The 16,213-nt window shown below is 39.4% G+C and overlaps 1 protein-coding gene across 1 annotated transcript in view; it reads right to left on the bottom strand.

Moving 5' to 3' along the window:
• LOC134648947 (sterol O-acyltransferase 1) overlaps nucleotides 1-16,213 on the bottom strand; it is a 43,900-nt gene that overhangs the window by 11,840 nt on the left and 15,847 nt on the right. The window contains exon 4 of the mRNA XM_063503602.1: nucleotides 8,176-8,318. Coding sequence (XP_063359672.1) covers nucleotides 8,176-8,318 — 143 coding nt within the window. The remainder of the gene's footprint in view (nucleotides 1-8,175; nucleotides 8,319-16,213) is intronic.

Genomic DNA, 16,213 nt, shown 5'->3' on the forward strand with positions numbered 1-16,213 from the left:
TCTGCCTATAGCTATAGCATAGAGTTATCGATCAAAATGCATGCTGAACGCACGCTGTCCCACAGTGTCCCATAATTGCAATTGTATGCATTCTGCCTATAGCTATAGCATAGTTATCGATCAAAATGCATGCTGAACGCACGCTGTCCCACAGTGTCCCATAATTGCAATTGTATGCATTCTGCCTATAGCTATAGCATAGAGTTATCGATCAAAATGCATGCTGAACGCACGCTGTCCCACAGTGTCCCATAATAGCAATTGTATGCATTCTGCCTATAGCTATAGCATAGAGTTATCGATCAAAATGCATGCTGAACGCACGCTGTCCCACAGTGTCCCATAATTGCAATTGTATGCATTCCGCCTATAGCTATAGCATAGAGTTATCGATCAAAATGCATGCCTACGATATTCTGCACCACTTTGTGAAACGTATTATTTTATTTTCTGCCTATAGGCAAACAGGATGCTGTTGGCCTCGGATGCCACTCAACTGTTTAATACGGGTTCCCCTCATCTGGCATAATATTGTTTGTCAGAAATACATTTCGCATAACATGTATCGCAGAAACACTTTTAGTCGAATGATAATTTTGCATAACTATTACTTGGCATTACTATTTACTGCTGTGGCTGGTCGTATACCTATTGCCTAGTATTAACCTAAATTGTTCATTACAAAACACGCAAACTAGAAAGAAATACCTTGAATAATAAGATCCCCTTCAGTCGCGTATTTCATACATGATTCCAATGGATAGTGTAACAATTACAACTTGAAGCACACTTTTTCATATTTTGCCACTTGTGGTCTCGTTAAATATATAACACACTATAAAATTTTCGCTATTTAAATCAATAAATTGCGTAAAGTAATCATCTCAAGTTGAAACTAAACTAAATGTGTGAACTTTGGCATTGAGAATGACAGTGACATTGACAGCGTGACGTTCGGTCGTATTGGAGTCTGAACTCCTAGTACAGAGTTAATACAAACAGTCCAAAACTCCTAAGATTTTAAACTTCCCGCTATGTTTTGAGTACGGTTGCTACTGGTGAACGTAAAATACTTCCACACAGGAGTGTTTTTCGGAAAGAGACTAAATGTATCCCAAAGTAAAATAATGCTTGCAGGTTCGTGCGTGTAGAGAGGCCATAAAGCGTTCCTTTTTATTATAATTTAGTCTACTCAAACTGATTACCCGACTATTGCCTGTGAATGTGTGCGTAGACGTCATTGAGAATATCTCCGTCTTTCTCTAAGACGCAAGCGTGAAAGGGATAGATCTTGGTAGCATCAAACTTTATGAATGTGAACCTTAATATTACGGTCGTATGGCTTAGTAAACAAAATAGGACTTAGGATCTTTCTTCTTGAATCTAGCATCGGCGCCCGCCACAAGGCAAATGACCTCTTCCTCGGTTATGGTAGCCTGGTACTTTTGGTAAACATTTGTCTTAATAAATCACTGGTCGTCGGTTGTCGCCAGTATGTCGCCAGTATGTCGCCGTTATGTCGCCGTTATGTCGCCGTTATGTCGCCAGTATGTCGCCAGTATGTCGCCAGTATGTCGCCGTTATGTCGCCATTATGTCGCCAGTATGTCGCCGTTATGTCGCCAGTATGTCGCCGTTATGTCGCCAGTATGTCGCCAGTATGTCGCCAGTATGTCGCCGTTATGTCGCCAGTATGGCGCCAGTATGTCGCCGTTATGTCGCCGTTATGTCGCCAGTATGTCGCCAGTCGCCGGTATGTCGCCAGTCGCCGGTATGTCGCCGGTATGTCGCCGGTATGTCGCCGGTATGTCGCCGGTATGTCGCCGGTATGTCGCCGGTATGTCGCCGGTATGTCGCCGGTATGTCGCCGGTATGTCGCCAGTATGTCGCCAGTCGCCGGTATGTCGCCGGTATGTCGCCGGTATGTCGCCAGTATGTCGCCGTTATGTCGCTATTATGTCGCCAGTCGCCGGTAAGTCGCCAGTCGCCGGTAAGTCGCCGGTATGTCGCCAGTCGCCAGTATGTCGCCGTTATGTCGCCAGTATGTCGCCAGTAAAAGAGTATAAAAGGCAGGTGCGGACCGCCGGTATTCATTCTTTCTTCAACCATCGGACTAGCAGTGACTCTGGTTCTCGGGCGTTTAATATTCGGTGAGCAAAGTTCCTCTACTACTGTTACTATGTTTGTTTTCGCTTGGAATTATCCTGGTGAATTTAAACGTGGAAATGGTGTCTGTGTTTGGTTTTACGGGGACAATATCGTCGTAAAGCTGATCTTAGACTTTTGTGGAGATTCTTTGTTACCGTGTACGGGATTTAAATATAGTGAAGTTTCCTACGCAGTGTTTTTCTAAGTGCCGCCACGTTATGCAGGGACAATATCGTTGCATAACAGGGGCTTGGAAAGCGTGTCTGTGTTTAGTTTTACGGGGACAATATCGTCGTAAAACTGAACTCAGGCTATTGCAGGGATTCTTTGCTGCTTTGTGTAGTTATAGTGAAGTTTCCTACGCAGTGTTTTTCTAAGTGCCGCCACGTTATGCAGGGACAATATCGTTGCATAACAGGGGCTTGGAAAGCGTGTTTGTGTTTAGTTTTACGGGGACAATATCGTCGTAAAACTGAACTCAGGCTATTGCAGGGATTCTTTGCTGCTTTGTGTAGTTATAGTGAAGTTTTCTACACTGTGGTTTTCTAAGTGCCGTCACGTTATGCAGGGACAATATCGTTGCATAACAGGGGCTTGGAAGGCGTGTCTATGTTTGGTTTTATGGGGACAATATCGTCATAAAACTGAACTTAGATAACGGTGTCTAAGGGAATTTCATTTCTGTGTTTAGTTAGTTTGATTTTGTGAGTAGTTTGGTTTGTAAAATTGAACCTAGTTATTTTAGTGTTCTACTATGGGGTATTTTGCTATATTTTTTTAAAACCAGATCATTGTTTGGACTGACTGTTTGTCCGGCTGGACCGCTCACCCCTTGCGGTGTTAAATGTGAGCTGTCTAGGAGTCTTTTTGTTCCAAGATGAGGGTTATCTTGGCACCTTCTCTTTACCAACATAGAAGGTGAAAAACGTCTCCCTCCTTAGCTCTCCAATGTCCAGCTGTTAGATGAATAATGGGGATGTCACGTGCGCATCATCCGGAGTAATCTGGGCCCATTAGAAATCTACAGTATTTGGAGGCTTCGTATATTAAATCTTCTTTGTCCGTCCCTGCTCCCGTTATCTGGGGTCGGGTCTCCTCACACTTTTGCGCCAGGCCCATCGGTCCCGGATTGTCGGTTTTGGCAATTGGGCTTTCTTAAGGTCTCTCTCGATGTTAGACCACCAGGTCAATGGCGGGCGGCCGCTACCTCTCTTGCGTTCTGGTATGTTAAGAGCTATTTTTACAACATGGTCTTCACTGCGTCTCATTACGTGGCCATACCATCTAAGGCGAAACTCTGTCATTTTGTCTGTGATAGGCGCGATCTTAAAGCTGCCCCGTATGTGCTCGTTGCGCACCCTGTCCATCCTGGTTACCCCTCCCGCCCACCTCAGCATCTTCATTTCGTTTACGTGGGCTTTTTGCTCGTGTGTCTTCTTTACTGTCCAGCATTCCGATCCGTACAGTAATGCCGGGCGAACTGCTGTCTTATAGACTTTGCCCTTCGTTTTTATAGGCATGCGGGGGTCACACAAAACTCCAGTGAGAGTCCGCCATTTTTGCCACGCTACATTTATTCGGTGCGTAACATCAGCATCTATATTGGCATCCGCCGTTAACATGGAGCCCAGATATTTGAACTTGTTGACTGTAGGGATGGGTGTTGATCCGATGCAGATTGTTTCAGGGGTTGTGCTCCCGCTGAAGGGGCATTTCAGATACTCTGTCTTGCTCCTGCTCACTCGGAGCCCATGCTTCTCGAGAGAATGTGTCCAGGTATTTAAAAGTACTTGCAGATGTTGTGCAGTATTAGCCGCCAGTACGATATCGTCGGCATACAGCATCGTCCACGGTAATGGTGCCGGAATGTGATTTGTGAGATAGTCCATCACGAGATTGAACAAGAATGGGCTCAGTGCAGATCCCTGATGGACGCCCACCTTGACCTCGAACGCATTACTTAAGCCTGCTAAGGTTTTGACTCTTGTACTGACGTCGTTGTACATGTCTTGTATTAGATTTATATAGTATTCTGGCACTTTCTGCGCCCTTAGAGCCTGCCACACTAGTTTACGGGGCACCCTATCAAAGGCCTTCTCGAGGTCAATGAATGCAAGATGCAGGTCTTTTTTGTTTATTCTGTGTTTTTCCATCAGGATTCTGACCGCCTGTATAGCATCCGTGGTTGATTTGGATGCCGTGAAACCAAACTGATTCGAGGCTTCGTATATTAAATATATTTATTTATACCACTTATATACTTAATAGGGCCCTGTCTTACCCATCTTGCCACCCTGCCTTTGTGCAACCCGCCATGGGGGGAGACAAGTCCACGAGCTGTTAGGTTGCATTCTCGGAATCGCTCGCCGAACTCTCACAGCTTCTTAGTAGGGATACACTTGCGTATATCCCAAAGCACCAGGTCGATGGTAAGTACGAACTGTGCTTTGGGTATACTAGAGTAGGGACAAGGGTAGGTTTAGGGTAAATTCACACACTAATTATTCGGAATTTAGGTTTCGTTTTAGTCTTGGTCTGTAAAACTGATATATTTCTCTTTTTAAGGGACTTCAACTACGGTCTCGCTATACTAAAATTGTGCGTAAATAGGTATAGGGTTTCAATTGCTTAAATCTTCCAATATTTTAATTATTTGGGGGAAAATAATTAACGTAAAATCTTATCTCTATTTTTATTTATGAAGTTCTGGTTTTCTGGTGTAAAGACGAGGTACTGAGTATTACAATCATGTTTCTAAGGTATTTACACAATAAAATCATAAATATCAAGTTGGGATTAGGAACACAGTCTATTCGGAGATAGAAAATCGACGTCTAGCTGTTTAGGGAACCTTTGGCAGGCAAGAGTAATCCGAAGGATATTTTGAGTGAAATAATGTTCATCTTGATATTTCAGTCTCATGAAATATAGTATATTTTTAACAAATAAACTTAGTACTTCGTTTATACTTCTAAAAAACTAGAAATACAGCTTATATCTTAGTTCTGGGGAATGGAAATGGGATTCGCATCCCTAGTTTTTTGAAATAAAAAAGAATAGTAATTTTGATGACTGATGGATACTTTGACACTTCTTTCCATAGCCATCTAGGTACGCATAGGTTCCGAAGTGTTGGTCATAGCCCGTCTGGCTAAAAAGGTAGGGTAGGAGTTCCAATTGACCTTGCTGATTGGACTAGGAGCCTCCAGTCCTGCATCGAGCGTATGGGCAGCATATTTCGTATAGAAGCTGGTAGTTAATAATATTAACTTAAAATGCTAGGTGTAAATGGGCTTACCCCAGGAGTGCTACTCATATGTTATCCCGGAAGCTTAATAGATTGTAGCAGGCTTTTACCAACCCCATTTTTAAACTCATTTTGCCAAATATATTTCTTTTATATTCATATTATCATATATGCTGCATTTATCTAAATAATATCATTTGAAGTAAAATATAACTCCATTTACATTACACTAATAAATTCTGGTAACTTTTGGTATTATTTCTGTAATTTATCAAGTTATTCGTTAACATCATAATAAACGTGCTTCCAATATCATAAAATATTTATCCTAAAGTCCAGGTAATTGTAAATAAAATCAGAGTCCAAAATATAGCTGATATTCATTAAAGAACTTAGGGTACCGCGGTTCACTTCGAGGGGTCCTAACGCTAGACTAGACGATCACGACTAAATCACATGGCCATATTCTAAGGGTAAATCTAAAGGGGGGGGTTTATATTATGGTTAGGTTAGTTAATTAAGTAAGTAAGTAGGTAGTGGGAGGTTACACTACGCATACAATACATTTTGCAGCATATCATTAAGCAGAAGATTACTGTTGCCGACTTTCATTTAGCATAATTTTATGTACCATAACCATCCTGCAGCATACTCTTATTATGGCATAATGATTTTTTCTGCTAGCAGAAAAGCGGGTTAAGTTATTTAAGTAAGAACTGCGACCCCAACAAAATTGGACGTGTGCCAGAAAAGAAGGTTAGTTTATGTTAGAATTGCGACCTCCTACAAAAACGAATGGCTATCAGAAAAATAGGTTAGGTTAGGTTAGAGCTGCGACCTCCTACAAAAACGAATGGCTGTCAGAAAAATAGGTTAGGTTAGGTTAGGTTAGAGCTGCAACCTCCTACAAAAACGAATGGCTGTCAGAAAAATAGGTTAGGTTAGGTTAGAGCTGCGACCTCCTACAAAAACGAACGGCTACCAGAAAAGTAAGACCAATTGCCATAAACATCACCTTTAATTAAACTTGATAGCTTTATGCCACCAAAATAGTATGCAATACATTTATCGGCGAAATTAATATTCGATTAAAATACTATTATGATCATCAACAGTATGCCAAAATATGGTTCTGGATTATAAAACTCTGCGAAGTGATTGTATGCTAAATGATGCTATGCGAAAGGTAATTCTGCCAAACGACATTTCTGCCAAGTAACATTATGCAATACAAATTTATGTCTAAAAACTTTCTGCAACACATTAGTAACTCGTTTAATACTTGTGTGTATGTTGTGTTATTATTCGCATAATGTCACGGAAAGTGAAAAATATCAATTTAATGAATGACAACGTGCTGAAGCGTTCAATGTCTTTTGAGATCGACCGTAATTTTACATTTCATTAAATATATGTACATATTTACATTTACCTACCTACTCGTACATGTATATGTATTACCTACTTATTTTTTTCGGCTTACTTACAAGCTTCTGAGGACTCAATGGATGCGTTAGAAGTGTTAATTATCGAATACATATACTACATAATACATACATTTGTAGAACAATTTAATTATATTTAATTAAATGGTTTTGGTGATACGAAACAATAAAGCAGCTTAAGCTTAATCCTGTCATAAACATGAATTGAACACAATTTGAATCTTCAATTTGCTGTTTTATGCTAATCCATTAGCAGTAGGTACCTACTTTCAATATTGTTAAACGTAAAATCCTTGTTTAACGATATAACAACGTTAAACCTTTTCATTACAATTACATAAATTGGCCTGGACGGCTACGATAAATACAGCAAGTGATTCAAGGTAAAATGTGTAATTTAGACAAGCACTTTATTGTTAGGTATATTCGTCGTTGGGGTCCCTTGATGGTTTCTCTTATTATGGTTACTTGCTGCCAAACTGATAAGATAGCCACGGACAGTAAATTTTGTAATCATCTTGTTTTATGTAGTGACGGTTATGAATGCGCATTTAGGCTTTTTGAAGGGCGTCGTAAACGAAATAGCTTTTTAGGGTCACGAAGTCAACTAGGTCCATTCGTGGCTCAGCTCTGGGATCATGAGCTCTAGAGAGATGTAATCCAATCACGATAACTAACAAGTAATAAGTATAAAAACTAAAAACAAAGAATAATAATTATGAGTCTGGTGCGGAGGGGTTGTCTTTTTTAGTAGGTAAGATTTTTCTTAAAAATATAAAGAACCTACAAGTTTTTGTTTAAGGCCCAGTAGGTTCGTGTTCTTCTCTCACTCTCACTGATCGTAAGCAAGATCGAGATGATGTTTTTGATTTTTAATGTTTTTGTGTGTTTAAATAATACATAATGATCGCTGAGTTCCCTCAAGCATATTATAATTGCATTTTTAGAAATAAATAATATTCATATTCTTATTTCACGTGCAAACTTTGTAATTTTTTAAAGTGCCTTTTAAACCTATGTTCGTGATTTTTTTCTATCGAGTGAAAGTCAAAAACTCGGGATTCGAATCGCTGAACACCCTAGAGAAAGGTCTCAGAATTGCTAATTACATTTTTAGCAACCGTTTAGTGATCTAAAAAAGCGCTACGACTTTTAAAAACTCAGTTTTCTAAGCCTACCGTACTCCGAGCCGAATCCAATTATCGTGGAGCAGCGTCCAAGAAATTCGGCGGGCAAATTGTGGCTTCCGGACTAGTTAAAAATTCGAGAAGCTCAGTAAATTGCTTATTGTCAATAATGGGCCTCTTGTTAAGCGTTCATAGAAACAATTCCTTACCTCGGGTATTGATCCCGGTAAATAAGCGTCGGCGCAAACAGATAATAGAGGTAATGGCTGAACGTCGGAAGGGGCGCGCTGCCGTCGCGCCAGCGGGGCGCGCAGGCTACCGCTACCGCATGGATTTTCATTGCGAAACGGAACTGTAACATAAAAAAAAATAACAATATCGATCTTTTGCAGGCTCCGTGGCAGCAGCCGTGGCAAAATGCTGGAACAACGCGAAGAAGGTGATGATGATCTTTCGTTAGAATTTCGATAATACGTCATAAATTATTTCAGAGAATCTGTAGTAGTTGTAAGTCAGGGTTATCACTACGCATAAACTAAAGTAAAAAAAAATTCTTTGTTTTCAAACACACCAATATTTTCAAGCAATGAAAATTCCATGTTAATATTTGAAAGAAATGCGAAAAAACGTGATTTCACAAACAACAACAGATACATTGAAACGCATCTAATATTGACATTGACCTGTTAATTTATATTATTTGACAGTAAATTAAACCGGGTTATATCGGGGGAGGGTCAACAAGGTTCTCGATTCATTTTATTAATCTTACATACAATAAAGTTAAAGCAAAATGGTTCATCATAATCGCCAACCCTGACACAAAACTGTCATATGCTAAAGTGTCATTCAAAAGAACTTGCTAACTATGTAAACAAAAGTTACTAGTAAATTGACATTCAGTGTCAATTTTAGTATGGCGGTTTGTTTACATAGTTAGCAAGTTCTATTGAATGACACTTTACGGTTTTGCTAGCTCCGTTGCGGGGTATCATAGACTACTTGTCTGAGGTGCAGGGTATACCCATTGAAAAATTAAAATACTATGGGGTCTCAATGCACCATTAGCGCCTACCTTTTATTATTAAGGCAGACTAGATATGAGCGCCGCGCCGGCGCGCCGCCGCCGCCGACAAAATTTTCGCGCCGCCGCCGCCGACGCTGCGCTGTCGGCGTGGCATCGGCGTGACCTTGGTAGTTACTACTACTTTCGGAATCAGATAATATATTTTTAATCGAGTTTAGATCATTAACGGCGCCACTTCGAATAGTTTATAGGCATTCAAAAGGTATTTTAGGCCCATATAATTAAAAAATATCGAAGGCAAATGCAAACTTATCTGTCTAGTAACCGCGCTACAAGTCTTGGGGAAACGAAATTATTTAATATCAATTTTAACATCAATATGCTTGTAATAAACATACTGATTTCCTTTCATTTTTATTGTGGAACGTTCCACATTACAATTTATAGATTGTATATATTCAATTGGCCTTTGCGTCTATTGCAGACGATTTATGGTGCAAATCGGAGAGACAATGACCTCACCAGACTTCCAGACTTAACACCGCCTGGGACGGAATTAAGGAAACACACACACACACACATACACTAGACATATGTCAATCACAATGAAAAAATTAACCGTGATCAACTCTGGCTAACGTGAGACTCGAACCCACATCTTTGGATTACCGACCCAATGCGTAACTAATTTTGCCAGCTAACCATCCGTCATTTACCGCGAATTTAACTATTGCAAGCATGGTTAAACGTCTTTAAAAGGTATTAAATGGGGTTAATTTTGAGATATTAAGCTTTTCCACGTCCAAATGTCCGGCCGTTGGCTTCGCACGGAAGGGCGTCGGAATCGGGTCTCAAATAAACTTGGCCACTGTTCAAATTTCAAGCTTTGCTCTCTCGCAGCTCAATCTTTGGCCTTGCATCGCTCGCATGGAATTAAGCTATCGCCGCTATCTGAACCTGCAAGTTTTTGGCCCTGTTTGGAGCTCAATTAACTTTCGGCCTGTTTTAAAACGCTTGAGCATTGGTCCTTATCCGATCTTAGCTCCATTGTAGCTCGGCCTTTGGCGTCGCACGAATGCGCCCGCAGGAAAGCTCCAGATCTTTAACACTATGGCTTCAGTCTTTATCGGCCTGCGCCCTCGCTCTGCTCTCTTGCAGCTCGGCGTCGCACAGAAGCGCGCCGCAATCGGCGCTCCAAGCGTTCAGCCGTCAGCCAAGCTTACACTTGGCGTTCGATTCTTAGCTGTATGCTTACCTGCAGCTCATCCTCTGGCCTCGCATTGGGAGGCGTCGAAATCAAGTCTTCGATGTTACATGGAGCTCGGCGTTGGGCCTCACTTTTTGACATAAATCGGTTTTGTTGAATCGATATTGGTTAATGACGGAGCTCGATTTTCTTTGAACTGTCGACAAGACGTTTCCCTGATACAGTCAATCCGCAATTTTTAACTTAGCACAAAAGATAAGGGCCTTGCTAAGATCTTCCGGTCAGAGCCTCGCCAAGATTAAGACCGCCTCTGATGCCGCGCGATACCGCTTATCCACAGTTACACGATATCAATTTTTTTCGTACCATTATTCAATAATTTATCCTTGAAAATAAAAAACGCGGGTTCCCCTCGTCTGGCATAATATTGTTTGTCCGAAATACATTTAGCATAATGTATCGCAGAAACACTTTTAGTCGAATGATAATTTTGCATAACTATTACTTGGCATTACTATTTACTACGCATACAATACATTTTGCAGCATATCATTAAGCAGAAGATTACTATTGCCGACTTTCAGGGTTAGGTTAGGTAAGAGCTGCGAGCTCCTACAAAAATGAATGGCTGTCAGAAAAATAGGTTAGGTTAGAGCTGCAACCTCCTACAAAAACGAATGGCTGTCAGAAAAATAGGTTAGGTTAGGTAAGAGCTGCGACCTCCTACAAAAACGAATGGCTGTCAGAAAAATAGGTTAGGTTAGGTTAGAGCTGCGACCTCCTACAAAAACGGACGGCTACCAGAAAAGTAAGATCAACTGCCATAAAAACAGATTATGTTAGAGCATACTAGGTACTGCAGCACATTGGTAGGTAAGTCAATTAAAACCATTTATAACATCACCTTTAATTAAACTTGATAGCTTTATGCCACCAAAATAGTATGCAATACATTCTCAATCTGCGAAATCAATATTCGTTTAAAATACTATTATGATCATCAACAGTATGCCAAAATATGGTTCTGGATTATAAAACTCTGCGAAGTGATTGTATGCTAAATGATACTATGCGAAAGGTAATTCTGCCAAACAACATTTCTGCCAAGTAACATTATGCAATACAAATATATGTCAAAAAACTTTCTGCAACACATTAGTAACTCAAAAAACGCATTTATTTCATAACTTTCTTTCAGCAAAAACATGTTTTTTCGGTAAAATTTTGGTTTGAATTCTTTTTTCATTAATCTAAGGTGTTTCAAGGCCACGCCGCCGATTCGCCGCCGCCGCCGACCAATTTTGACCGGCGCGCCGCCGCCGGTTATATGCCTATCGGCGCTCATATCTAAGGCAGACACACATTATTAAGACGTAACGCGACCCGATGAAACGCGATGCGTGAAACTCAAACTCAAACTCAAAATATACTTTATTCATGTAGGCCTAGCAACAAGCACTTATGAATCGTTAACATAAATATTATCTTAAGCTAATTATCAGAGCAATTTATTGATGTTATTATTCCATAATAATATTGGATTATTATACAAATCAAATTTAACACAAATTTAAGAATTTCACAAAAGGATCGTCAAACATGAAAAAAATTGTATAAAAAAATACTAGTCTAGAATGTTTCTAGAATAAAATCTAAATGTCAAATAAATAAAAAAAGCAAAAGAAGTACATACATCGGAATATCAATTTCTTCATCATTAATCAAATACACCTAATAAATAAATAATCATTTCGAATAACAATTAATCCCACGTTGTTTTATCATTCATGTGGTCTTGTGTGGTATAATAAGCTTTAGAAATAAGTTTACGCTTTACATAATTCTTAAATTTATTAATAGATAATTCAGTAATATGGTTTGGTTGGAAGTTTATTATAAAATCTTACACAATTACCCATGAATGATTTTTTTATTTTATGGAGCTGAGTGAAGGGCACTGCGAGCTTATGTTTATTTCTAGTATTAATATTATGAATTTCACAATTTTTTCTAAAATTTACAATATTTTTATGTACATAAAGAATATTTTCATAAATGTATTGAGAGTGCACTGTCATTATGTCAATTTCCTTAAATTTATCTCTAAGTGAGTCTCTATGGTTCATTTTGTATATTGCTCGAATAGCCCTCTTCTGCAGAACAAAAATGGTATTTATCTCTGAACCACCACCCCACAGTAAAATACCATATGCCATAATGCTATGGAAGTAACTAAAATATACTAATCGAGCTGTTTTCACATCAGTTAACTGACGGATTTTGCTCACTGCAAAAGCTGCAGAACTCAGTCTATTCGAAAGAGTAGCAATATGGGGACCCCACTGGAGTTTAGAATCTAAAGTTATACCAAGAAAAACTGTACTATCAACTAATTCCAATTCATCATCCTTCACAATGACACTTGTTTGCACATGCCTTACGTTACTACTAGTGACAAATTTAATACATTTAGTATTTTTCTCATTTAACAATAAATTATTAACATTGAACCAATTTACTACTTTTGAAATAGCATCGTTTACATCACTGCAAGCTTGTTGCTGTCGTTTGAGTTTGAAAATAAGTGAGGTGTCGTCTGCAAACAATACTATATCATGGTGGGTCTTTACAAGGAATGGCAAGTCATTTATGTAGATAAGGAACAGGAAAGGCCCCAATATTGACCCCTGCGGTACACCCATAGAGACCAATGACCCCGGTGATCGCTGTCCATTCACATCGACCCTTTGTATTCTACCATTTAAGTAGGACTTAAGTAAATTCAGTGCCGATCCTCTAACTCCATAATAATGAAGTTTCCTGATTAATGTTTCATGACAAACGCAGTCGAAGGCCTTAGACAAATCACAGAAGATACCTAAAGCATCTCGTGACTCCTCCCAGGCATCGAAAATATGCTTAATTAGCTCAACAGCAGCATCGGTTGTTGAGCGACCCCGTGTAAAACCTGCTTATTATGCATTAAATTATTAAGGTTAAAATGTCGTACTAATTGAGAAAGAACTAATTTTTCAAAAATCTTGCTAAATGTTGGTAGCACAGATATCGGTCTAAAGTTAGTGGGGTCAGAGCTGCTACCAGATTTAAATAAAGGAGTTACTTTACTATGTTTCATTAGATCAGGAAACTCGCCGCAATCAACGCTGTTGTTAAATATAACTACCAAGTCAGGCGCTACAATTTCTACTAAGGATTTGACAGCATGGACAGAGACTCCCCAGAGGTCATTAGTTTTTTTAATAACCTAACCTAACCCACTTAACGGCGCATGCGGTGCGGTGTACGGGGGTTTGAGCGGGAGGGGTTTGGCCTCATCATACTTTATACCTACATTTTATGGTAGGTAATCATAGTGGTTTATTTAGTTTAGGTATCATAGTGGTTTTCCGGGTCAAGGTCCGGGTCTGTGTCCGAGTCCGGGTCCGAGTTCGGGTCTAGTCCAGGTCCGAGTCCGAATCCGAGTCCAGGTCCGGGTCCGGGTCCGAACCGGATCCGGGTACGAGTCCGGATCTGGATCCGAGTCCGGGTCCCAGTCCAAGTCAAAGTCGAAATTCGAAATCACCAAACATGTACTATGCGTCGTTGAAGAGTTCTGTTCTGATCATCATCAGCAGTTCCAGTTCATCAAATGCGACAGTTTTTAATGTTAATGCTTTATTTTATGATGAAAATACAGAAAATTCTATACGTGTGCCTTTAAGATTTGAGGAGTTCCCTCGATTTCTCATGGATCCCATGTTCAGAACTTGAGCTTGACATAAATATGGCTTAAAAACCTAACTTGCTTAACAAACATAACGAAAAGAAAAAATCGCCAAACGCGAGCTATGCGTCGTTAAAGAGTTTCGTTCTGGTCATCATCAGCAGTTACACTTCCTCAAATGTTACTTTTTAAATGTATATGCTTGATTTGTTGATTAAAACACAACAATCACTATATGTATGCCTTTAAGATTTGAGGAGTTCCCTCAATTCCTTATGGATCTCATCAGCAGAACTCGAGCTTGACAGAAATGTGGCTTAAAAACTAAACTTGCTTAACAAACATAACGAAGAGGACAAATCGCCAAACGTGAACTATGGGTCGTTGAAGAGTTCTGTTCTGAGCATCATCAGCAGTTCCACTTCATCAAATGCGACAGTTTTTAATAAAAATGCTTGATTTTCTGATGAAAATACAAAAATCTCTATACGCACACCTTTAAGATTTGAGGAGTTCCCTCGATTCCTCATGGATCCCATCATCAGAACTCGAGCTTGACAAAAATGTGGCTTAAAAACTTAACTTGCTTAACAAACATAACGAAGAGGACAAATCGCCAAACGTGAACTATGCGTCGTTGAAGAGTTCTGTTCTGATCATCATCAGCAGTTCCACTTCATCAAATGTCACGTTTCTGAATGTATATGCTTGATTTGTTGATAAAAACACAAAAATCACTATATGTATGCCTTTAAGATTTGAGGAGTTCCCTCGATTCCTCATGGATCCCATCATCAGAACTGGGTTTTGACAAAAACGGGACTAATCTGTATGCATAAACATACAATCAAAAAAAGAATTTTCAAAATCGGTCCAGTAATGACGGAGATATGGAGTAACAAACATAAAAAAAAATAAAAAAAATAATAAAATAATCTTTAATAGAAAAAAAAACCGACTTCTCTAACTACTAGCCTGGACCCACTTAACGGCGCTTATACTTTATTTGGTAATATGTATACATTTTATGGTAATCATAGTGGTTTGTTTAGTTTAGGTATCATAGTGGTTTTCCGGATCAAGGTCCGGGTCCGTGTCCGCATCCGGGTCCGAGTCCGAGTACGGGTCCGAGTCCGAGTACGGGTCCGAGTCCGGAGTCCGGGGCCCAGTCCAAGTCAAAATCGAAATTCAGAATCACAAAACGTGTACTATGCGTCGTTGAAGAGTTCTGTTCTGATCATCATCAGCAGTTCCGCTTCATCAAATGCCACAGTTTGTAATGTAAATGCTTGATTTTCTGATGAAAATATATAAAATTCTATACGTATGCCTTTAAGATTTGAGGAGTTCCCTCGATTCCTCATGGATCCCATGTTCAGGACTTAAGATTGACATAAATGTGCCTAAAAACCTAACTTGCTTAACAAACATAACGAAAAGGACAAATCGCCAAATGCGAGCTATGCGTCGTTGAAGAGTTCCGTTATGATCATCATCAGCATTCAGTAGTTCCACTGCATCAAATGCGACAGTTTTTAATGAAAATGCTTAATTTTTTGATGAAAATACAAAAATCTCTATATGCATGCCTTTAAGATTTGAGGAGTTCCCTCGATTCCTCATGGATCCCATCATCAGAACTCGAGCTTGACAAAAATGTGGCTTAAAAACTTAACTTGCTTAACAAACATAACGAAGAGGACAAATCGTCAAACGTGTACTATGCGTCGTTGAAGAGTTCCGTTCTGATCATCATCAGCAGTTCCACTTCATCAAATGTCACTTTTTTAAATGTATATGCTTGATTTGTTGATAAAAACACAAAAATCACTATATGTATGCCTTTAAGATTTGAGGAGTTCCCTCGATTACTCATGGATCCCATCATCAGAACTGGGTTTTGACAAAAACGGGACCAATCTGTATGCATATACATACAATCAAAAAAAAAATTCAAAATCGGTCCAGTAATGACGGAGATATGGAGTAACAAACATAAAAAAAATAAAAAAATAAATAAAAAAAATAAAAAAAAACACAACCGAACCTTTTAGATTTGGAAGTCGGTTAAAAAACATACAACCGAATTGATAACCTCCTTCTTTGAAATTTGGAAGTCGGTTAAAAATCAAAACATGATGGCATTACACCAATATTACGCGAGGAAAATGGATTGCGACATTTGCGACTATTGAGAGTCGTGACAAGGTCGCATCGTATCAATAATAAATCAAGTTGCGATTTTAAAAAAAAATTACAGCCGTTCCTGCGCTTTTGTTTTGCCGGAGA

Source organism: Cydia amplana, chromosome 6 (genome assembly GCF_948474715.1).
Source record: "Cydia amplana chromosome 6, ilCydAmpl1.1, whole genome shotgun sequence".
Taxonomy (NCBI): domain Eukaryota; kingdom Metazoa; phylum Arthropoda; class Insecta; order Lepidoptera; family Tortricidae; genus Cydia; species Cydia amplana.